Genomic DNA, 22,075 nt, shown 5'->3' on the forward strand with positions numbered 1-22,075 from the left:
GGCCTATAGTGTGAGTGTGATAGTGTGCGGGCAATCTAACGCTAGCTGACCCTGGCTGGGAGTGGCGCTAACTGACCCTGACAATATCTGATGTCGCTAGTGGCAGAAATACGATGAACAGTAAAAAATTCTATATACTGACACTGTACTAATGGTACTGGCACGGTGACAGGGCGGTCAAAGGGTTAATGGGGGCGATCAAAGGGTTAAATGTGCTTATCTAACGTGTGTGTGTAAAATGTGCTTTAACTCGGTGCCGTGTTTGCTCTTCTCTTCCTGGACAGACCAGGGGGGGGGCAGCTGGGGGGGGCAGGCGCATTCACACCCCAGATTAGGAAGCGACGTGAGAACATTTTGCTTTGCCCAGAGCCGCTGCTTGCCCACAAAATGTGGGTAGGCAGTCAGCAAGTAGTTAAGGAAAAATTTTATTTTTTTTAAATTCTCAATATGGTATTTTTATTTATTTATTTTTTTTAAATACTTTTATCAGTAGTACAATTTTACCATAGTAGTGGGGGAGGGTGATCAGGGACTTTTTTTTTGGGGGGGGGGGGTTTACACTTTACTTTGCAGGAGAAATAAAGATAATTTCTCCTGCAATGTAAAGCTTGCTGTCATGAATCTAACTCATTCATGAACTGTAATGAATAAATTAGGTTTTTTTTTGACAGTCGAAGATAGTGATCTATGATCTATGATTAGATGGAGCTGGTCATATGGGATAGGGTGCTATGATTGGCCCCATGTGACAGCTGTGGGCCAATCACATCAAACTAGGAAGAAAAGCAGAGCTGTTATGAATTATGTTGATTCAAAACAGCTTTGCTTACATTGTGATCATGTGATCGCATAGTGATCACATGATCACCGGGTCCCGTTCACCAGGATCTTCATTCCGCTGTGTCCACCGGACACAGCAGTCGCGGGTAAGTCGCTTCGCCTGTAGCTGCTGCCTGGCCGCAGTACATTGTTGGTGGGCGGGAAGCGGTTAAAAACAAAAATAAAAAAAGTCCCTTGAAGTAGATCCAACATCAATCACGATGCCCACCACCAGCGCCGACCCCAAAAAAAGAAATAAAAAACCCTCTCCGCTCTCGATGTTGGCTCCTGCCATCTGACAGATGTGCCAGGATGATGGTTCTTAAATACTGTGATGACATCACAAGGGGGCACTGTCAGGGCGCACTGCATTGTGGGGCGCGGCAGGCGAACATGTTTGCAAAATACACGAATAGCCGACTTTCAACTCCAACATCAAGCCCAATACTACTGCTTATACCTGGAATGGCATTTCTGTGATCACGTAGTTAAGATAAATGACACTGGTTCTGGAATCTCAAAAAAGGAGATGTGTGGGAATGATTGATACTCTAGAAACTCTGGAAAAAACTGTTTTCAGGATCAATTATTATAGCTGCCCAAATTGCTAACGTGGAGTAAAAGGAGTTCCCCATATGACGGCACCCTATACTGACAATCCATGCAAAACTTGTATCTTGTTATTTACAAACACAAGGTAGTTGACTTACCGTATATGTGAGCTTCTTAGATTTTTCATGGATTACAGTGCTGCTATCCTCAAACTGGATGTTTTTCTGCTCCCACTGTGGTGTCTTGGTTCATCTGCTGATCTAGTGCATGCTCATCTTCATCTACCTAAAACCGAATGCTGAACGTATTATTTTACTTGTTACTGAGTAAAAAAATCTGGAAAAACCTGTACTTGTGGTAATATATATGGAACCGCTTGGTAGACACAAATCAACTGCCTGAAAGAAATATTCAGTATTCCTGAATGCAATGGATTTTGTTCAGAGGCGGACTGACAACTCATGGGGCCCCCGGGCAATAGGAGATCATGGGGCCCCTGTGTCCTTGCCCACACTCAAAGCACACCCAAAAAAGCCTATAAAAAGGTACCAGGGGCATTTCATGGGGCCCCTTACTGACCCCGGGCCCGCGGGCAGTGCCCGAGTGTTCGAATGGTCAGTCCGCCCCTGATTTAGTTCATCTTCTGGCATGTTTGTCTATGAAAATAGGGATATTTGTTGATGTCCATTAGTTATCCCAATCCTAACTACAGATGAGTGAATCTGTACAGACTCAATTTGCCAGCAGTTCAGCAAATTCTGCTTAACAATCAGCAAACTGAAACTAAGTGGCAAGTCCCACTGAACTCTATAGGGGTGAAAAATGTTAGTAAATTCTGTCCACTTTTAGAATTAATAGGCAAAGTGCTTTTTTTAGCTATGGGAAGCTGGCACTGATATTTTGGACATGTACTAATGCAAAAAAAAAAAATCTAAAAAAAACACTGTACATAGGGAAGAGGGCCCTTTTTACGTAGCTTCAATAGAGACATGAAAAACCACAAATCCTTTAATTTACATTTAAAACAAAAAAAAATATGTGCTTAGGAGAAAATATTAACCGCTTACCTATCACCCTATAGCAGATATACTGCTACAGGGCAGCCGCTCTGTGCAAAATCCATAAATATACAATATTTGCATTTCCAGGTAGGGGGTGTGCATGCGCCGCCCTACTCGCACTCCCATTGGTTGCAGCGGATGTCAATCGCTGGGTCCCAGCCGGCAATTCTCGCTGGGCACTCTGATCGCTGCTAAAGCTGAAAGGGGAGAGATCTGTGTGTAAATACAGACCTCTCTCCTGTCAGCATGGACACGATGCTATCTCTCTCTCAGCAGAGCAGAAAGAGAGAAAGCAGCATGTCTCCCTAGTAAAACAACACACAGTGTAAGAAGAACACAACACACAGTTAACCCTTTAATCACCCCAGATGTTAACCCCTTCCTGCCCAATGTTATTAGTACAGTATCAGTACTTTCAATTAGCACTGATCACTGTATAATGTCAGTGGGATGTCAGTGGCCGTTAGTCAGTTCCCACCCAGTGTCAGAATGCCCACCGCAGTCCTGCTATAAGTTGCTGATCACCACCATTACTAGTATAAAATAAATAAACAAATAAATAAATAAAAATTCCAGTATATTTAACGCCATTTGAAGACGCTATAATTTTCACATAAACCAATTTAGACGTATTGAGATGTATTTTTTTTTTTTTTAGCAAAGATATGTAGAAGAATACATTTTGGCCTACATTTATGAAGAAAGTATTTTTTAAATTTTTTATTGGATATGTTTTATAACAAAAAGTAAAAAATATTGTTTCGCTTTTTTTCAAAATTGACGGTCTTTTTTTGTTTATAGCACATAAAATAAAAAAAATGCAGAGATGATTCAATACCACCAACAGAAAGCTCTATTTTTGAGAAAAAAATTACATAAATTTAATTTATGTACATCGTTGCATGACCACAGAATTGTCAGTTAAAGTAACAGCACCATATTGCAAAAAAAAGCCTGGTCAGGAAGGGGGGTAAATTCTTTGGAGGGCAAGTGGTTAAATTGCATAAAAGTGAAGCTGCTAACACTACATCTTGACACGAAATATAAAATCATAAATGTATACTTTCTACATCTATAATTTTTTATTATTTTTTATGCCTTCAGTGCTGATTCACACATGTGCGGTGCAGATTGAAGATCAGATTTCACAGCTAGTTGATACAGTAGTTGTTCAGCGGTTCAGGTCAGATTTAGATCAGGTTCAGGACAGGTTTATATCAGGTTCAGGTCAGGATTTTATTCTATTCACAACTCATGACATGTGTGGTTTAGAAACGGTTCCCATAGAAGTCACTAACCTGTAAACCACACCTGAACTGTTCCACACTGCTCAGAAATCGAATATGACTGTTTTTCAATCCGTATTGAATTTCGCACCACCAGTGCACCGGACATATGTGAACAGGTACCATAGAAAGCAATGTTTTTTCACATGTCGTGCGGATTGGATGCGGTTCAAACCACATCCAATCCGCATATATGTAAACTGGAGCTTACAGCTATACAACATCTGGTACAAGTGACCATATTACCCCTATCCTGAAGTCCTTGCACTGGCTACCCATCAGGTTTCTCATAGACTTTAAGATCCTCTTGCTCACCTATAAGGCTCTTCATGGCTTGGCACCCTATCTGTCTCAACTTTTATCAACCTATTCCACCCTCGTAACCTCCATTTCTCAAATTCTGGTCTTCTTTGTGTCCCCCCTACTCACCTACACTCGATGGGAGACAGAGCCTTCTCCTGCTATGCCCCAAAACTCTGGAATTCCCTTCTAGAGAACATCAGAGTCATCTTCTCTAAACTCATTCAAATCAAGTCTAAAAACTTTTTTTCTTTAGACAAGCTTTCACATCATTTTCCTTTGTTTTATCCTGTGTTTTTCTTGTGTTTTCTTTGTAAAGCTCTTTGAGAAGTTATCTTCAAAGGTGCTATATAAAATAAAGTTTATTATTATTTATTAGCTGTATGATTTTAACAGACATTTTCAGTGACACAGAACTATGTATTTTTTTAACTAAGCAGAAAATTAAAAAAAAAATATCAGATCAATGTTAAATAAAATAAAATAAAGAAGCTGCTATGGAAATAAAATAAAAAGGCTGCAAGTTGTTGCTGACATGCACACCATGCACACAAAATCTTAATCTTAACCTCTTAGTGCCGGCGCCTCCTGGCCCTTTAAGGGTTTCAGAAGCTGGGAGGCGGGGCGGGGTTTTAGGGTCATGTGACCGCCGTGATTCGCCATCACAGGGGTCACATGATCAGGAAAGGTCCCGATCGAAAGAGGAGATCGGGACCTTTCCGTGAGTACCGGGCACGTGTGCTGGGAGCGCGCTGGGCGCGCGCTCTCAGCACATATGTTTTTCTTAATTGCACACAAATGTGCCCAGGCTAGGCATGTGTCTAGGCCCAGACGCTGGGAGGCTGTACATTTGTGTGCTGCCGGCGTGAAGAGGTTAAGTACGATTGTTGGTTCTATGAATTGTGGACACAAAGGGGATCTCATGATCATTGACACTCCACAAGGTGAGATCTTGCATGGTGCACCAGACCTAGGGAGACTGACAGTTGTTTTGTGTTTCTTCCATTTGCGAATGATTGCATCAACTGTTGTCACCTTCTCACAAAGCTGCATGGCGATAGTTTGGTAGCCCAGTCCAGCCTTGTGTAGGTCTACAATCTTGTCCCCGACATCCTTGGACAGCTCTTTGGCCTTTGCCACGGTGGAGAGTTTGGAATCTGATTGTTTGATTGCTCCTGTGGACAGGTGTCTTTTATACAGCTAACAAAATGAGATCAGCGGCACCCCCTTTAAGAGACTGCTTCTAATCTCAGCTTGTTACTTGTATGAAAGACACCTGATAGCCAGAAATCGTGCTGAATGATAGGGGATCAAATACTTTTTTCCCTCATGAACATGCAAATCAGTGCATAATTTGTTAGACATGCATTTCTTTTGAATTTTTTGTTGCTATTCTATCTCTCAGTGTTACAATACACCTACCATTCGATTTTCAGACTGATCATTTCTTTGTGAGTGGGCAAACATTCAAAATCAGCAGGGGATCAAATACTTATTTCCTTCACTGTGTGTTTTCATTGCGGTCCATGCTTTCTTGTCTCAGCTACCACCGCAACCCCCATTTCTTGTACAGGCTTCAGAGGAATATAAACTGAAGGAAATTCTCTCCAGTTTAATTACAGACAAAAACAAAGACCCGACAGAAATTTCAAGTCTTCTCTTCTTGGTGACATAGAATAGAAGGATCTTGGTGACATAGAATAGAAGGATCTTGCTAAAATGACGTGCTAAAATGACAGATGAAATTTATTATGGAAAATGTAAGGGATTCATTTAGGTCATGGGAATATCATTTCCCCAATACATTAGATTGAATATGACTATAGCAGCTGGAGAAGGACTTTAGAACGTAAGATCGTTCCCTGCTTTCAATGGCAGGCGGCAGCTGCAGAGCTCAGCTTTAGGTTAATCATAATGTTAACATTTTCCCAAGGTCATTATAAAGATCTAGTAAAATGACTGTAGGAAGGAGAAGGGGACATCAGTTGTGTGTTGAAGAAAGATGATTCTATAATCAGTTTAGGAAGGTGCTCTTCACAGTAAGAGTTGTTAACCTTTGAAATTCTTGATGGCATGAGATGGTAATTGCAAACTGAAAAAAATGGAATTTAAAAGTGAATGGATTTTAGGAGGATTTGAGTGTTACACTGCTAGTTGAGCTGCCATTAAAGAGATGCTGGTATTTTTCCCTTCATGGGAAAAACTCAAATCTATTTTAAGAGCCATTGTGATGGTGTTTGTACCCTGCCTCTAGTGCCTAATCTACACCCCTCTTAATTTCATACAAGGAAAGCAAATATGGATAAATTCTATTAAATATGGCATTAAAGTAAACATTCCAATAGTGATTTACAATATGTGTTCCTTAAAATATAATATACTTTCCCTTTAACCTAACACATAATCTGATCCCACCTGCTGATCTTAACCTAGCCTTTAAAATGAATCCTCAACATTTAACCCTAAACCTAAATATGCTGTAAATTAACCACTTGTCTACCGGGCATTTTCACCCTCTTCCTGCCCAGGTCAATTTTCAGCTTTCAGCACTGTCGCACTTTGAATGACAATTGCGCGGTCATGCAACACTGTACCCATATAACATTTTTTGCATTTTTTGAGACAGATAGAGCTTTCTTTTGAAATCACCTCTGGGTTTTTATTTTTTGCTAAACAAACCAAAAACAACTGAAAATTTTGAAAAAAAAAGTTATTTTCTTAGTTTTTGTCATTAAATTTTGTAAATAAGTAATTTTTCTCCTTCACTGATTTACGCTAATGAGGCTGCAGTGATGGGCACTGATAGGCTGCACTGATGGGCACTGATAGGCACTGATGAGGAGGCACTGGTAGGTGGCGCTGATGGGCATTGACAGGCATCACTGGTGGGCATTGACAGAGATCACTGATGGGCACTGAAAGGCAGTACTCATATATGGCACTGATAGGTGGCACTGATATGCAGCACTGACTGGCATTTCCTTATTTACATGCGATCAGCTGTGATTGGACACAGCTGATCACATGACAGAGCCGAAGTCATCAGCTCTTTCTGCTGATCGGTGATCCGCTGTGTCCCAGGGAAAAAGCGCACCACCAATCACCCCGCTGCTTGTCCCCGGGGGGGCGCGTACGTGCGGTTAGAGTGGGAGGAGGTCATATGATGTCCTCCCAGAATGAGAGAACCACCGCCCATCTGTCATTTACTTATATGGTGGGCGGGAGACGGTTAAACATTAACCTGCTCCCAGGGACGGACTGACAACTCATGGGGCCCCTGGGCAATAGGGGATCATGGGTCCTCTGTGTCTTTGCCCAAACTCAAAAAAGCCTATGAAAAAGGTACCAGGGGCATCTCATGGGGCCCCCTACTGACCCCGGGCCCTCAGGCAATGCCCAAGTTTCCAAATGGTCAGTCCGCCCCTGCTTGCTCCATAATGTCCACCCCATTCCTCTTACACCCCTCAATCTCACCATGCTTACTACAACATATTGCATGCACAACGAAACATGGAAAAAATGTTCCTGTACAGTGACTCATTTGATCTCTATAACAAACAACAACCACATCATACAGTATAGCAAACCATGGCATTAATATTATAATACTGTTTGTACATACAGCAGTGTTCATTTTCACATCGAATTTCAACTTACTTTTAGTTATAGTCTTTTGACTAAAATGCCATTTTAGTTTTAGTCATATTTTAGTTGACTAAAATCTCCAGTACAGTTTAGTCAACTAAAATCATTTTAGTTGACTAAAATCTAATAGGTTTAGTTAAATTGTAATGCATTATGTAAGCATTTCTCTAGAATTTTCACACTCATTGTATACTCCTGGAGTAAAAATCTAATAACATTATTATTTATGGTATTAAGGTTTGAACTACAGACACATATTTAGTCGTTGTGATATATAACCAGTGTTAATTTTGACATCAAATTTCAATTTAGCTTTAGTTATAGTCGTATTTTATTCATCTGAATTGTTTTAGTTTTAGTCATATTTTAGTCAACTAAAATAGTGTTAAATTAACACTGCCATATAGTTAATATAGACAGATATGTTTGTAATGTACAACGTTTTCTACACAATGAAAATAAAATTGTATTTAATCTGTCTTGTTTTGTTACAGAGAAGTCTAACATTTGGAGATGATGGTATAGAGGTATGTATTACTGCTGATCATGCAAGGTCAATGTAAGATAACCATTAGCTGTTTCTGTGAATGCAAGGTCAATGACTCCGACCACAGGACATCAATTGTCCATCAACAACAAAGACTACTGAATAAATGTATGGTAATAAGTAAATACTGTGGGATAAGGTCAGGGCTTTTTTTGTCAGGGAATAAGCGCAGGTACTCCCCTTTCCAAGTCGCCCCTTGTCTCCACCTCCTACTCACCTTCAAGCACCATCCCCTCTATATATATCCCCCTATATACTGCCCCTTTTAGATAATACAGAACCGAATTTCATTTTGTGGTGCTAAGAAATTAGTATGGAATTTGTTATTGATAACAAGTAGGGATGCACCAGTACCCTTTTTTGATTGGCAAGTATGAGTACCAATACTTTCGGTCAAGTACTAGCCGATACCGAGTACTAATACTTTGCAGTGCAATTTGCCTTGATACAAAATCTATGCACGCAAATTGCACCGCAAAGAATAGCATGCGATTTGAACAGGAGTGTGATTCCTGTCCAAATCGCATGTTGTTTCCCCACTGCTCCTGTGTGAACCCAGGCTTGCCATAGCAGTTCACAAAGGAGCGGTGCAGGGAGGTTCCCTGCAGCGTAGAGTTGAAGAGAAGGGTGTGTGGGGATGTATACCTTGCGGCAGATGCTCCCTACTCTCAGCTGTAGGAGAGGAGAGAAAGTGGCATGAAATTCCCTGCCACTTTCTCTCCTCTTCTTGCAGAGATGACAGATCGGGCTAGAGGGTTTTTGATTGGTCAGCATGTCCATGTGACTTTGCTGACCAAACAAAAGCCCTCAAGCCCTGCTGAGAATATGAAGCTTCTGCCACCAGGTATACATCCAGGTTTGTATTTACCACAAGGCAAACAAGGCATTTGCCTAGGGCGGCATTATTTAGGGGGCAGCACTGCCCCCTGGAAGAAGGGGCATATACAGCAACGGGACCAGGTAGGATCTGAGAGAGGCTTCGGGCTGCTTGATGGTGCATGCAGAGCCCAACTGTTGTTCCCAGGGATGTCCAGAGCTGTGAAGGTGTGTGTCTTTCACTCTGTCGCTGTTGGGGGGGTGTTAGTGGAAGGCCCCCTCGGATGGGGGGGTGGGGCAGGGGTGTTTTTGGTCACTCTCAGCCTCTCTCCGCAAGGGGCGTGTCTGATGTTGGTCAGTGTGAGGCACTCTCTCTGCCGGGGGGGGGGCGTCCGATTTTTGTGTTGCCTAGGGAGGTTTCCCGCACCGCTCCTGTGTGAACTCAGGCTGCAGCAAGCCTGGGTTCACAGAGGGGCAGTGGGGAAACTACATGTGATTTGGACAGGAATCATACCACATTCCTGTTCAAATTGCATGCTATTCTTTGCAGTGCAATGTGCATCATGGTCGGTTTCGGGTATTAGGAGCATTTCTAATAGTACTCGTGAAAATAATCAGTATCAGCACTGATAGAGGTATCGGTGCATCCCTAATAACAAGAAATGCAGTAAAATGTATCCCCGGCAGGCAGCAGCAACAACAGACTTCCCGAGCAACAATAGATTCTCCCCCCTCAGCAACAATAGACTCTCCACAACAAAACACCCCCAGCAACAATAGATCCACCCACAGAAAAAGACCAATCCAGCAACAATAGATCCACTCCAGCAACAATAGACACCCACCAGCAACAATAGATCTCCCAACAGCTAGTATCAATAGATCCTCCAACACCCAGTAACTATAGACCTCTATCTCAACAGTAGATCCCTCCCAACAATAATTGACTCCCCAGCAACCTACTACCCCCCAGCATCAATAGATCTATTTCCAGCAACAAAATACCTCCCTAGCAACAATAGATTCTAGCACACGCCAGCACCACTTGACATTAGATACATTCAGAGCTGGGGGTGCTGGAACTGCACTCCCCCTGTTCCTACTGAAAAAAGCCCTGGGTAAGATACAAAACATTATAAAACAACATGCTTTAATCTATCTAGCCATCTGTTTAATCCATGACAACTATGTAAAATAATTGTAAAATCAGTACTAAATATTTTAGAGGGACTATGAAGAAAAGTTAAAATTGTATGTATAATTTAGGGTACCTCTGGCTCCTCCTCCCTCACTCTTATTAAACAGTAGAGAGATCTCTGTCCTGGTGATACTTGATGAACTTGGTTGGGTGAATACTGCCAGCAAATAAGGAACACTATCAAATTGTATCATTATATCAATATCACCAATACAAGGTGTCCTAAGAAAATCATGGAGCTACAGGAGGATCTCTTCCTAAAGCTGATCATGGTAAAGGTATAGAGTCCATTTATAACCATAAGTGGTTCGTATTTGTTTTAAATTCTTAAAGTGAACTTCTGTGATATGGTCAATTTTGGTTTGTTAAATATATAATTGAAACAATTTTTTATATCTGCTGAGTGGATGAAAAAAAATACCTGTTGATCCTACCAGAAATTTGTGAGCTGCTAATGTCTCGTGTTGTCTGCATATACTGGTTATCAGTTAGCATTGTTCTCAGCTATCTCTAGGAACTACAAAACAGCTCCCCTATGTTATGGAGAAGAGGAGAGGAAGAGGTGTTCTGTAGTTCTGCCCTAGACTGAGAATGCTGCTCTTCCCTAGATACATAGTAAATGTGAATTTTCCCCTAGGACAGGAAGTAAGTTGTATAATAAAATTGTGTTCCTGAATTTAGATACAATTTTATGTCAATGGGCTTTGTGCCCATCATGCTCATTAGGGCAGAAAGGAGAAAGTTCATAAATTTAATACTGTTGTTACTTACAAACTATTCAAACCGTCATTTTTTCTCTAACCCAAAAGAAGGCAGGGCGATGGAAAGTCATGGAAAAGCCAAATTCAGTTTCTGTTTATCCCCTCTGCCTGATCACATTCTAAAATACAATATCATGTTCTTATCCTTACAGGCTCCATCTAAGGACTCAATCTCTTTGTACAGCTACAAAGTAGAATCTACCATCACATCACATTTCGTCAATACCATGATACAGAGCAAAGTGGTGAACACTGCTCCCCATTCACAGAGCCTCTCGTTTGATATTCAGATTCCCAAAGGGGCATTCATCAATAATTTTACCATGTAAGATTTTTTAAGAGCCATTTTAAGTTATCTTTAATGACTTGTTTTATTCCTACAAAACAAATTTGGTAAAAGGTTTAGCCAGGCATGGATAAATATGTTTAGCAACGATATTTATTTGAACACAGAGTGGCTAGATTTTTCATTACTCTTTTGCCCACATGCAGCATGAAGATCTGGAAGATCTCTGAAATATCCCCACACACATAATTGTGTAGACTTTATCATATTTTGAAGTTATTCTTAGCTTATAATTTAAGAGACTATCAGCTGGGAATTTCAAAAAGAGTATTTTTTAGTAAGCACATACTTTTTTTTATTCTTTTATGTTTACATTAAAATAATTTGTATGTGACTTTCACATGTGTACCTGGTTGCTCTTTCATATTGTTGCTATTGTATTAAATGGTGATTTCTAGATTAGTCTCTAGATCAGTCTGCCTCCATGCATTTAGATACAGAGACTGATTTACTAAAGGAGCTTATTGTGATTGGGACTTTTAAGGCACTGATAATAACCAAGAAGAAATATATACTGTATATTAAAAAAGTATATTTTTATTGTTACAAAGTTGGTGTAAAAACATGAAGTTTGAAAATTAGTTGGCTGACATCATATGTACACTCACCAGTCTATTTATTAGGTACACCTTGCTAGTGCCAAGAAAATATCCCCCACACCATTACACCACCAGCAGCAGCTTAAACTATTGATACAAGGTAGGATGGATCCATGCTATCATGTTGTTGACGCAGATTCTGACCCTACCATCTGAATGTTGCAGCAACCAATCTGCCCATTCTCCTCTGACCTCTGACATCAACAAGACATTTTCCTCCACACAACTGCTGCTCCCTGGATATTTTCTCTTTTTCAGACCATTCTCTGTAAACCCTAGACATGGTTGTGTGTGTAAATCCCAGTAGGGCAGACCAGCCTGTCTGGCACCAACAACCATGCCACATTCAAAGTCACTTAAATCCCCTTTCTTCCCCATTCTGATACTCAATTTGAAATTCAGCAAGTCCTCTTCACAATGTCTAGATGCCTACATGACTTGAGTTTCTGTCATGTTATTGGCTGATTAGCAATTTTTGTTACCAAGAAATTGAACAGGTGTATCTAATAAAGTGGGTAGTAGGTATATGTTAGAGCACTCATATAGACATCAACATCACATATCTATTCCAAATGCCACATGGAAAAGTAATATATCATTTCTTGTCATGGTGAACAAATAGTTGCATGTGTAACAATCCAACATATTTGAAAAATAATCTTATTCAGGGGTTTGAGTAGTCATATATACTAGGGTAACACAAAAAATGGAAACACTACATGATTTGCAGGTGTCAAAGTAACGACTTATCGTGTTGAGAGCAGAATTTAGGTAGCATTCTTTTGCTTCCGCTGTGTGATGAGACATCTAATTAACAGGTAACTGCAGAACTCAATCTCAGTCCTGTGAAGAATGAAATGAGCTCTGCAGTTACTTTTGCTGCAGTTGTTTTCTTATTCCTGGTCATCCTGTGTCATCCTGAGCAGTTTCCCTTATATCTCTTTTGGTCAGTTGACCATGTTGACCACACTTATCAGAAAAAGTTTTCCTGGAAATTGTATATGCCGTCACAAGCATTCATAGTGTACCTTGTGACGAGGCAAATAAATTGGCAACTTCAGTCGCAGAGGCACCAATGAACGGGCACCAACAATTTGCCCTCTTTGAAATTCAGTATTGACTCCGTATTACTAGCAGCGAATGCAGTGAATGACAAAAGTGAGGCTTCCCACCTGTTAGCTAGGTGTCTCATCACACAGCGAAAGCAAAAAAATGTTACACTACTTCCACTTTCAACGCAAAACATGTTGTCACTTTCACATCTGCAAATCATATAGTGCTTCCATTATTATTCAATTCCCTATATAAAGTTAATGTTAAACACGTTCATTCAGTCAAATGCTAAAAACACAAAAGTGTTGTCCCTCAAATGGATGGTTCCTCATCCTGGAGGGAAACTGGGTGAGGGCCATACACAAAGTGTCTAGGAGACACCCCAAATGGTAAACTGTGCTCCCAGGTGTAGTAGCCAATAATGTCAAGCAGAGAGGGCCTACATTCTTCCAGAGACCATTCAGCCAGAGGAATGCTAATCGAATCTATGTGTTTAACACTCACTTTATATACATATATATACACTATATTGCCAAAAGTGTTCCAATCACCTCCATGACCACAGGAGTATAAAATCAAGCACCTAGGCATGCAGACTGTTTCTATAAACATTTGTGAAAGAATAGGTCACTCTCAAGAGCTCAGTGAATTCAAGCGTGGTACCATGATAGGTTGCCACCTGTGCAATAAGTCCATCCGTGAATTTTTCTAGCTACTAAATATTCCATGGTCAACTGTTAGTGGTATTGCAACAAATTGGAAGCAGCTGGGAACAACAGCAACTCAGCCACAAAGTGGTAGGCCACGTAAAATGACAGAGCGGGGTCAGCGCGTGCTGAAGCGTGCATTGCGCAGAAGTCAATAGCTTTAGACCTCCAAACATCATGTGGCCTTCAGATTAGCACAACAACAGTGTATAGAGAGCAGCTGCATCCAAGCCTTACACCACCAAGTGTAATTCAGAGCATCAGATGCAGTGGTGGACTCTGGAGCAGTGGAGACATGTTCTCTCAAATGACGAATCACGCTTCTCTGTCTGGCAATCCGATGGACATGTCTGAGTTTGCCAGGAGAATGGTACTTGTCGAACTGCATTTGCCAAGTGTAAAGTTTAGTGGAGGGGGATTATGGTGGGAGGTTGTTTTTCAGGGGTTGGGCTTGAACCCTTAGCTCCAGTGAAGGGAACTCTTAAGGCATCAGCATACTAAGACATTTTGGACAATTTCATGCTCTCAACTTTGTGGGAACAGTTTGGGACCCCTTCCTGTTCCAACATGACTGCGCACCAGTTCATAAAGAAAGGTCCATAAAGACATGGGTGAGCGAGTTTGGGGTATAGGAACTTGACTGGCCTGCAATAAGTCCTGACCTCAACCCAATAGAACACCTTTGGGATGAATTAAAGACTGCAAGCCAGGCTTTCTTGTCCAACATCAGTGCCTGACCTTACAAATGCGCTTATGGAAGAATGGTCAAACAATCCCATAGACACACTCCTAAACCTTGTGGACAGCCTTCCTAGAAGAGTTGAAGCTGTTATAGCTCCAAAGGGTGGGCCAACTCAATATTGAACCCTACAGACTAAGACTGAGATGCCATTAAGGTTCACATGTGTGTAAATACAGGCATCCCAATACTTTTGGCAATATATATATATATATATAAACGACACCTTTAAGGTGACAAAATTTGGCCTACAAACCAATCTTCTGATAGCATATGAGGACATTAGAGCTATTGCTCCAGATCGCCAAATTTGAAGGGAGGGGTGGAAAGTAATATCACATGGAGCATTGTTAGTAAGATTTAACTGCATTTAATTTTTTGTTGCAGTTATTTTTAAGTAATTGTATATGATCAATAACTAAAAGGCTATATTTATAATCTTTTCCATGCCAGTATGAACAATATTCCATAAATCTAATAATTCAATGTACTGTACATTGCTTCCTTTTTTTTAGGAATGTTAATGGAATCACATTTAGTGCCTCAATTAAAGAGAAGTCAGAGGCAAGAGGTCTATATTCTAAAGCAAGAGCAAAAGGAAAATCAGCAGGCATACTGAGGTTAGTAATTCGGAAAACCTTATTGAATTTAAGTTTTGGCTTGTATACAAGCTGTGAAGATTTGAACCCAGCAGCAAACATGTAACATTTAGCCAATCAAAAGATTACTGTCCTGCCCCTTTAGAATATCTGGACCTCAGATTGTATCTTTCATCAATTTGGCATAGTCAAGTTTATAATAGGTGAGTTCTGGTTGTTTTCTATGTGTCATTTGGCTCAGTGTTCTTGACCTTATTACATGCTTCTATGCCTCATTAATAGAGGACTAGAGATCTTTAAACACATAACTGGGTCTAGATTTCACTACATTTTACCCTCTTCATGATCAGTCCATTTATATCTATTTAGCACTGCACTACTTTACCTGGTAATTGCGCATTTATGCAACGCTGTACCCAAACAAAATTGATATAATTTTTTTCACACAAATAGTGCTTTCTTTTGGTGGTATTTTATCACCACTGAGTTTTTTTATTTTTCGCAATATAAATGAAAATTGTGAAAAAAACAATATTTTTTACTTTTGCTGTAAAACATTTCCAATAAAAAAATTAAACAAATCAAACTTCTTCATACATTTTGGCCAAAATGTATTTTAAGAAAAAGAAATCCCAGTGGATATTGATTGGTCTGTGTGAAAGCTATAGTGCCTAAAACTATGGCGTATATACTGGAATTTTTTATACTACTAATGGTGGTGATCATTTATAATGGGGTTGTGATACTGCAGTAGGCAATCTGACACTAACTGATGCTGGGAGGAACTGGATTGTCAACGCAAAGCTCTGGGCTGTGATTGTATATAGCTGATCAGCAGGTCCCAGCTGTGAATCATTGGCCGGAACTTGCAGACAGGCTCATGCTGTGTACAATCACAGTGTCTGCCAGCTGGGGGGTGCTCTTGTGCATGCCTGAAACCTGGAATTAGGCAGTGACCCACAGGCAATTTGCCTACAGTGGACGCTCATCTGCAGTACATTGCGGGCAGTTGTTAAGTGGTTAAATACAATAAAGGACAGAAGTCTTTTGAAAATAAAAATAGATGTTACCCAACCTCTAAAATTTGATATATGATTTTGCATGTTAATGTAATTAAAAACATTATTTTCACAATGTCTGAATCTGCATATTTTATTAAATAATATCTGGTAATCCTGCTGTGAGGATTCTTGTTTAATCACTTCATGTTTTATGGTGACAGTACTCTGCCCTGCATCTCAATTGTTTTCCTGTGTTGTCACATGTTCTCGGAAAAGGGTGAATACAAGCGGCTATGTTGGTGCACATTTTAAAGACATGTTCCACTGTTGTCATCATCAGGAAACCCACCCTGAAAAATGCCATGCATCAGCTACTGGAGTACATGCATGTAGAAAGGACATGTCTGCTGGAAGAGTGCATGAGATAGTGCTAAATTACAACAAAGGATCAAAAAAAAAAAAAAACCTTAAACAATGCTAATTTATGGTATACATGCACTTTAATGAAAGATCACATGTCTCTGACCAACCTAAATAGTAGCCTCTTAATAATTTTGGTGTCTGGTGTAAACTCGATCATAGGCACATCTTATTTTTCCTGATCATTGGGTTAAGCAACACTCTGTTTCACTGAAAGAAATACATTACACTATACATACACTATTTTGAATTAGTGAATGATTAGTGTTGGATAGAAATATTATCTGAGGTTATCTGCAGTAATATATATAGATATAAATATATATATATATATATATATATCAGTGTATATATATTAAAGGGCATACTAATGTTTAATGAAGAGAATATCTTTCCTTCTTGTACTCAGTAGACTTAAATACAATATTTTGAGGGCATTTTATTTCCAGGCTCCATTATGGTTCTCTAATAATAGGATCCATAAAAATTTCCTTTGCCTGTTTATTAAACAGCCCTGGGTAGTAATCATGGAAAAGTTTAGTTTACATCATTAACATGTTAACGTTCACATTTATAAATATTGTCATGGACAGAACTAACTCCCTTGATATGGAAAACTTCAAAGCTGATCTAAATGTACCAGGAGGAACCAAAGTTCAATTTGAAATTCATTATCAAGAAGCCCTTCAGAGGAAACTTGGGATGTATGAACATGTTCTCTATCTTCAACCAGGAAGAATAGCCAAACACTTCGAGGTGAGAGAGCCTCTGAAAATAAAAACAGAAGTTTGCATTGAGCTAACTGGTAATATGTGGAAATTATTTTGGTTTATATTATTATTATTTTTTTTTTTAGGTGGATATCTATATCTTAGAGCCAGAAGGTATCGGCACTGTTAATGTGGTGAAACCAGTTGCAGATAAATTTTCTAATCTCATTAAAGTTGACAAGAATGATAAAAAGGTAATATCAGCATTCATATTCTTTTAATCACTTGCCTTCTGGGCAATTTTACCTCCTTCCTGCTCAGGCCAATTTTCAGCTTTCAGCCCTGTCACACTTTGAATGACAATTGCGTGGTCATGCACTACTGTACCCATATGAAATTTTTAGATTTTTTTTCACACAAATAGAGATTTATTTTGGTGGTTTTAAATCACCACTGGGTTTTTTTATTTTGTGCGCTATCAATGAAATGAAAAAATGTATGTTTTATATGTTTTGTTTTGCAAATAAATAATCTTTCTACTCAAATTTAGGGCAAAATTTATTCTGCTACATTTCTTTGATGAAAAAACCCAAATCAGTGTTTATTATTTAGTTGGTGGGAAAGTTATAGAGTCCACAAACTATGGTGTATATCTAAAAATTGATTAATCCTGATGTACTGACAGCTCTCATTTCTTGAGGCCCGAAAACGCCAGGACAGTAAAAATACTGCATACTGTCACCAGTACAGCATCATATAACTGGTGTGGTGGTGATCAGGGACACTGACTGACAAAAGAATGTAAAAAAAATAATAAATTATAAATTTTTTACATTTTCTTAATTTTTTTTAATTTTATATTTTTTATTACTTTTTTTTTTTTTAAATGTATGATTATTTTTCTACCCCTGTGACCAGAGCTACCCACGTGACCCTATGACTATGTTATCATAGTAACATTGTACTACTCTGGGCAAGTGATCGGGGGTTTTTTTTTCACATTATGATTGCTTATACCAGTGAATTTCATTGGTATAAGCAAGCAATTATCACACCAGATGCAGTTCAGTGCATTTTTTTTTCTGCATCAAAAATGCATGCACAGTGTTTTCCATGTATTCCAATTGCCCTTGTTCACACCAGTGCAGTCAGTACCAGTCAGTTTTGCTGCACAGACCCATACTGGAACACATCAAAATGCATCAAAAACGCACCGGAATGGAGTGTGGTGTGAACTGTAAGCAAAAACATATCTGGATAGCATCCGGAGTGCATTTTTTGTCGTGTGAACCGGCCCTTAGTAGTTTTTGTTGTGATCAGCTGTGATTGGCCACAACTGGTCACATGCTACAGATGGGCTGTGATTGGCCCAGTCTGTACGTGTGACCACTGTGACCAATGACAGCTAGCAGCACAGTTGTAAGCAATGAATGGCATGTAAGGAAGCCATTCATTGTTTACAACTGTCATGTGATCTGCAGTGATTGGTCACAGCAATCACATGATACTGGCAGTGGGCTGGTGTAATGATCTGTCATCGGCCGTGTCTGGTGGTCACAGCCGGTGACAAATTGTGCCAGAGTACATCCCGCGGGGTGCTCGTGAGGTGCGACGTCATATGATGTCCTCCCAAGATAATAAATATCTCAATCAGCCATCATCAGGAGTTAATCTAGCACTGTATTTAAACTTTACTTAGTATTTGGCCATTCAAGTAAATATACAATAACTGCATTATTAAGGCAAACAACTATTTAAAGTGCTGTAAAACCCTGAGACAATGATTTAAAAATGTTCAGTTTATAGTAGACTGTTAAAAATTAAAAGTACATAACAAATTATTGACACAATTAAAAGCAAACCAGACTGCCTCTCATGGCAAAGTCTATGCAAACAAGTATTTGTGACCCATGCACCTATAATACTGGGCAGCCAGATGTACCAGGTTAGCAAAGTTTCTGAGACAAATGTACAATTAAGATGTGGGCAGGGTCAGATTTGTTTTCATCACAGTGCAACTTTAGAGCAGCTGAGGTAGAATTTTATCATTTAGAGTATAACTAAATGCAAATTTTCTTTGTTTTGAATAGAGCTGAGAGAGGTTAGAACACCTGTTTTTATTGCTGTTTGTGCATCTGTAAGGAAGATTCAGCCTCTCAATTTGTCTTGTTTACCATTATCATTGAAAGTGAAAGAAAAAGAAACTTAAAATTTTGGGTTGTCCCCAGAAAAGTAATAGAGGGGAAATTTTCCAACGGGGACACTATTTCTGGTGACTGGAGGGCCCCAAGGAATTCCCTTAATTTTCAGAGATTTTCTTACTTCCTTTTTCAGCTATGGGACAGGAAGTGAAGGTAAATCTAATCAATGGGTCGCAGATGACAAAAAATAAATAGACAAGAGTTCAGGGGCGGACTGACAACTCATGGGGCCCCCGGGGAATAGGGGATCATGGGGCCCCTGTGTCCTTGCCCCAACTCAAAAAAGCCTATGAAAAAGGTACCAGGGGCATCTCATGGGGCCCCCTACTGACCCCGGACCCTCGGGCAGTGCCCGAGTTTCCAATTGGTCAGTCCGCCCCTGCAAGAGTTATAACTCTCCCTTACTGTAACCAAAATGAAAAAAAAAGTTTGCCTATAGTTCTACTTTAAGATATAGATATAGACCTTTTCCCTCCTAGACTGAAAATCACTTGTGCGTGCACCTTGAAAAAAAACATTTGCTGTTTGATAAAACATTTGCAAGTATTTTTTTTAATTACATATTTATTTATTTGGTTACTTACATATAATAGAATCCCTCTTACTGGGTGTTGAGGCAATGGTGACATAGCCAGGGCTTCAAAGATGCTCCTTTGGAAGGTTACATCACCAGTGCCTTCCAGGGAGATGTTGTCTGTACATTGTGAAATCTTGCAAGATCTTGAGGGGCAAATTTTATGTTTTAGTCCTGCAGATGACATGTAAAATCACATGTTCAAGGAAGCAGATACAGGTCATTTAATTAATTAATTAAATCTCGAAAGATTTTTTTAATTTATTTATCCTACTACTGTTTATGGGTGTCATCAAAGAGGGGCGAATACAACTCCAGGAATCCACTTGAAGGGCAAGAGAATCCTTTGCCATTTCTAAATATGCCCCATCCCCCCGGAGAAAAACAATGGAGATAAGGAAAGTGAAAGTATTTAAGGCTTGCAGTAAACAGACATTTTATATTTATTAATGCCTTTCCACATTTTTAAAGTTGTCTTTACCTTATTTTTGAGAGTCTGGGTGAAGGTCTACTTAAGTTGAAACCTTGTAGTAAATTTGTCTCAAAATCTGATTCACTGTTCCCATTTAGCATTGCCTTACTGTGTGACAGAATTGATACATTCCAGTCAAATCCCTATGTTTTTCTTTGTCTGACATTCATTTTTTATTGAATTTTAATAAATGCCCATCTTTTAAGTCCTGAAATAGTTTTCACAAAACCCATGTAACCTGCTTTCTCACTGGGCTCCAGAAAACAAGAAACCCATTTGGTGGACTTTCTTGTATAGCCCAGTAGGTTTGAAGTATCCACAATGTCCGGTAATGATCCAGCTGAGAATTGGGCTTCAAACCTCTGTTTTTTTCTTGGATATTGTTACTATCCATCAGGTTTTGGCTGAAAGAAATTACTCAAGTTTAAACTCCAAAGTGAAACTGGGAAAGGCAAACTTAATTCACTCAGAATCTATGTGTAACATTTTACAATTGACAATTACATGCTGTATATTTTTTTCATTTGAGTATGTATAGAAATCTTCAGGATGGAGAACCATTTTTGAATCTGTTTTTTTTTCAGTTGGTTATTAATAAATTATTTCATTTTGTACAAAGTATAACTTCTTCTTTATATAATTGAATATATAATTTACTGTGAAATTTTGAGTTTAACATATATTTATACGTCATCTAAATTGTAAGGTATGATAACCTAAGTCTGTATAACAAGCATGCAATTAAAGATATAAAAAGCAGATGATCTAAGTTGGCATTCTTTCTGGTTTTCTGTTTTTGTTACTACTTTTAATAATTACATTTTACACTGCCACAGGCTCACATATCCTTCAGACCAACTGTGGATGAGCAGCGTGAGTGCCCCACCTGTCCAACTACTGCAGTGGATGGAAGACTCAGCATCAAATATGATGTCAACAGGGATCAAGCCAGTCAGCTCCAGGTAGCATTCTAAAACTGAGAAGAAAGTTTGATCTCTCCATATGTATTAAGTTTGGGAGACGGTCAGTTGTTCGAAAAGTATTTAACAACCTAAGCTCTCTTTAGGCCTTCCATGTGTAATTTAAACATAATTCATAAAATGTTCAAACATCGAGCAAACTGTTGAAAAACCCTAATCTTTACACCCGCAATTGGAAAAATTTAGTGTCAACACAAAGTTTAAAACAAACAGACACGGATGCCCTGAGATTTTGTGTTCAAATAATGTTTTATCTATAATTTGTATGAGTATCGTACCAGTGATTTGTTGAACAAGTATTAGGAGAACCAAATATATTGGCACATCTCCTTCAGCTTTAGTGAAAACAATGAGGGCACCAATAGTAATATTTGTCCTGAACTGGGAAAAATGAACCCTGCTTGCTTCCAAAACTGTGCCAGCTCCTACCCATAACGTAAAATGCAAAGAGATTATTTTTTGTTGCTGACTTAGAGGAAAAAACTATTTTAAAAAATCCTTTTAGGGGCCCTCCAGTTTGTAATACGAAGGCATTCCCAATTCCTAGAACACCTTAATGTGCAATATCAGTAATCCAATTAGATGCTTTTTTTGTACTTGGCAGATTGGATCCTAACATAATGAAATATGTACTTTATGGTTTTACCCCAATACGTGATTTCACCTGATGGCAGCACTGCAGATGAAAT

The 22,075-nt window shown here is 39.3% G+C and overlaps 1 protein-coding gene across 1 annotated transcript in view; it reads left to right on the forward strand.

Moving 5' to 3' along the window:
- The window catches only part of ITIH2 (inter-alpha-trypsin inhibitor heavy chain 2), a 72,706-nt gene that overhangs the window by 12,538 nt on the left and 38,093 nt on the right, over nt 1-22,075 (forward strand). The window contains exons 3-8 of the mRNA XM_089653428.1: nt 8,158-8,190; nt 11,138-11,310; nt 14,945-15,049; nt 17,043-17,205; nt 17,306-17,413; nt 21,243-21,368. Coding sequence (XP_089509554.1) covers nt 8,158-8,190; nt 11,138-11,310; nt 14,945-15,049; nt 17,043-17,205; nt 17,306-17,413; nt 21,243-21,368 — 708 coding nt within the window. The remainder of the gene's footprint in view (nt 1-8,157; nt 8,191-11,137; nt 11,311-14,944; nt 15,050-17,042; nt 17,206-17,305; nt 17,414-21,242; nt 21,369-22,075) is intronic.

This window comes from Staurois parvus, unplaced genomic scaffold, assembly GCF_062004578.1.
Source record: "Staurois parvus isolate SC_StPar_1 unplaced genomic scaffold, SC_StPar_1.0 ptg000712l, whole genome shotgun sequence".
NCBI lineage: Eukaryota > Metazoa > Chordata > Amphibia > Anura > Ranidae > Staurois > Staurois parvus.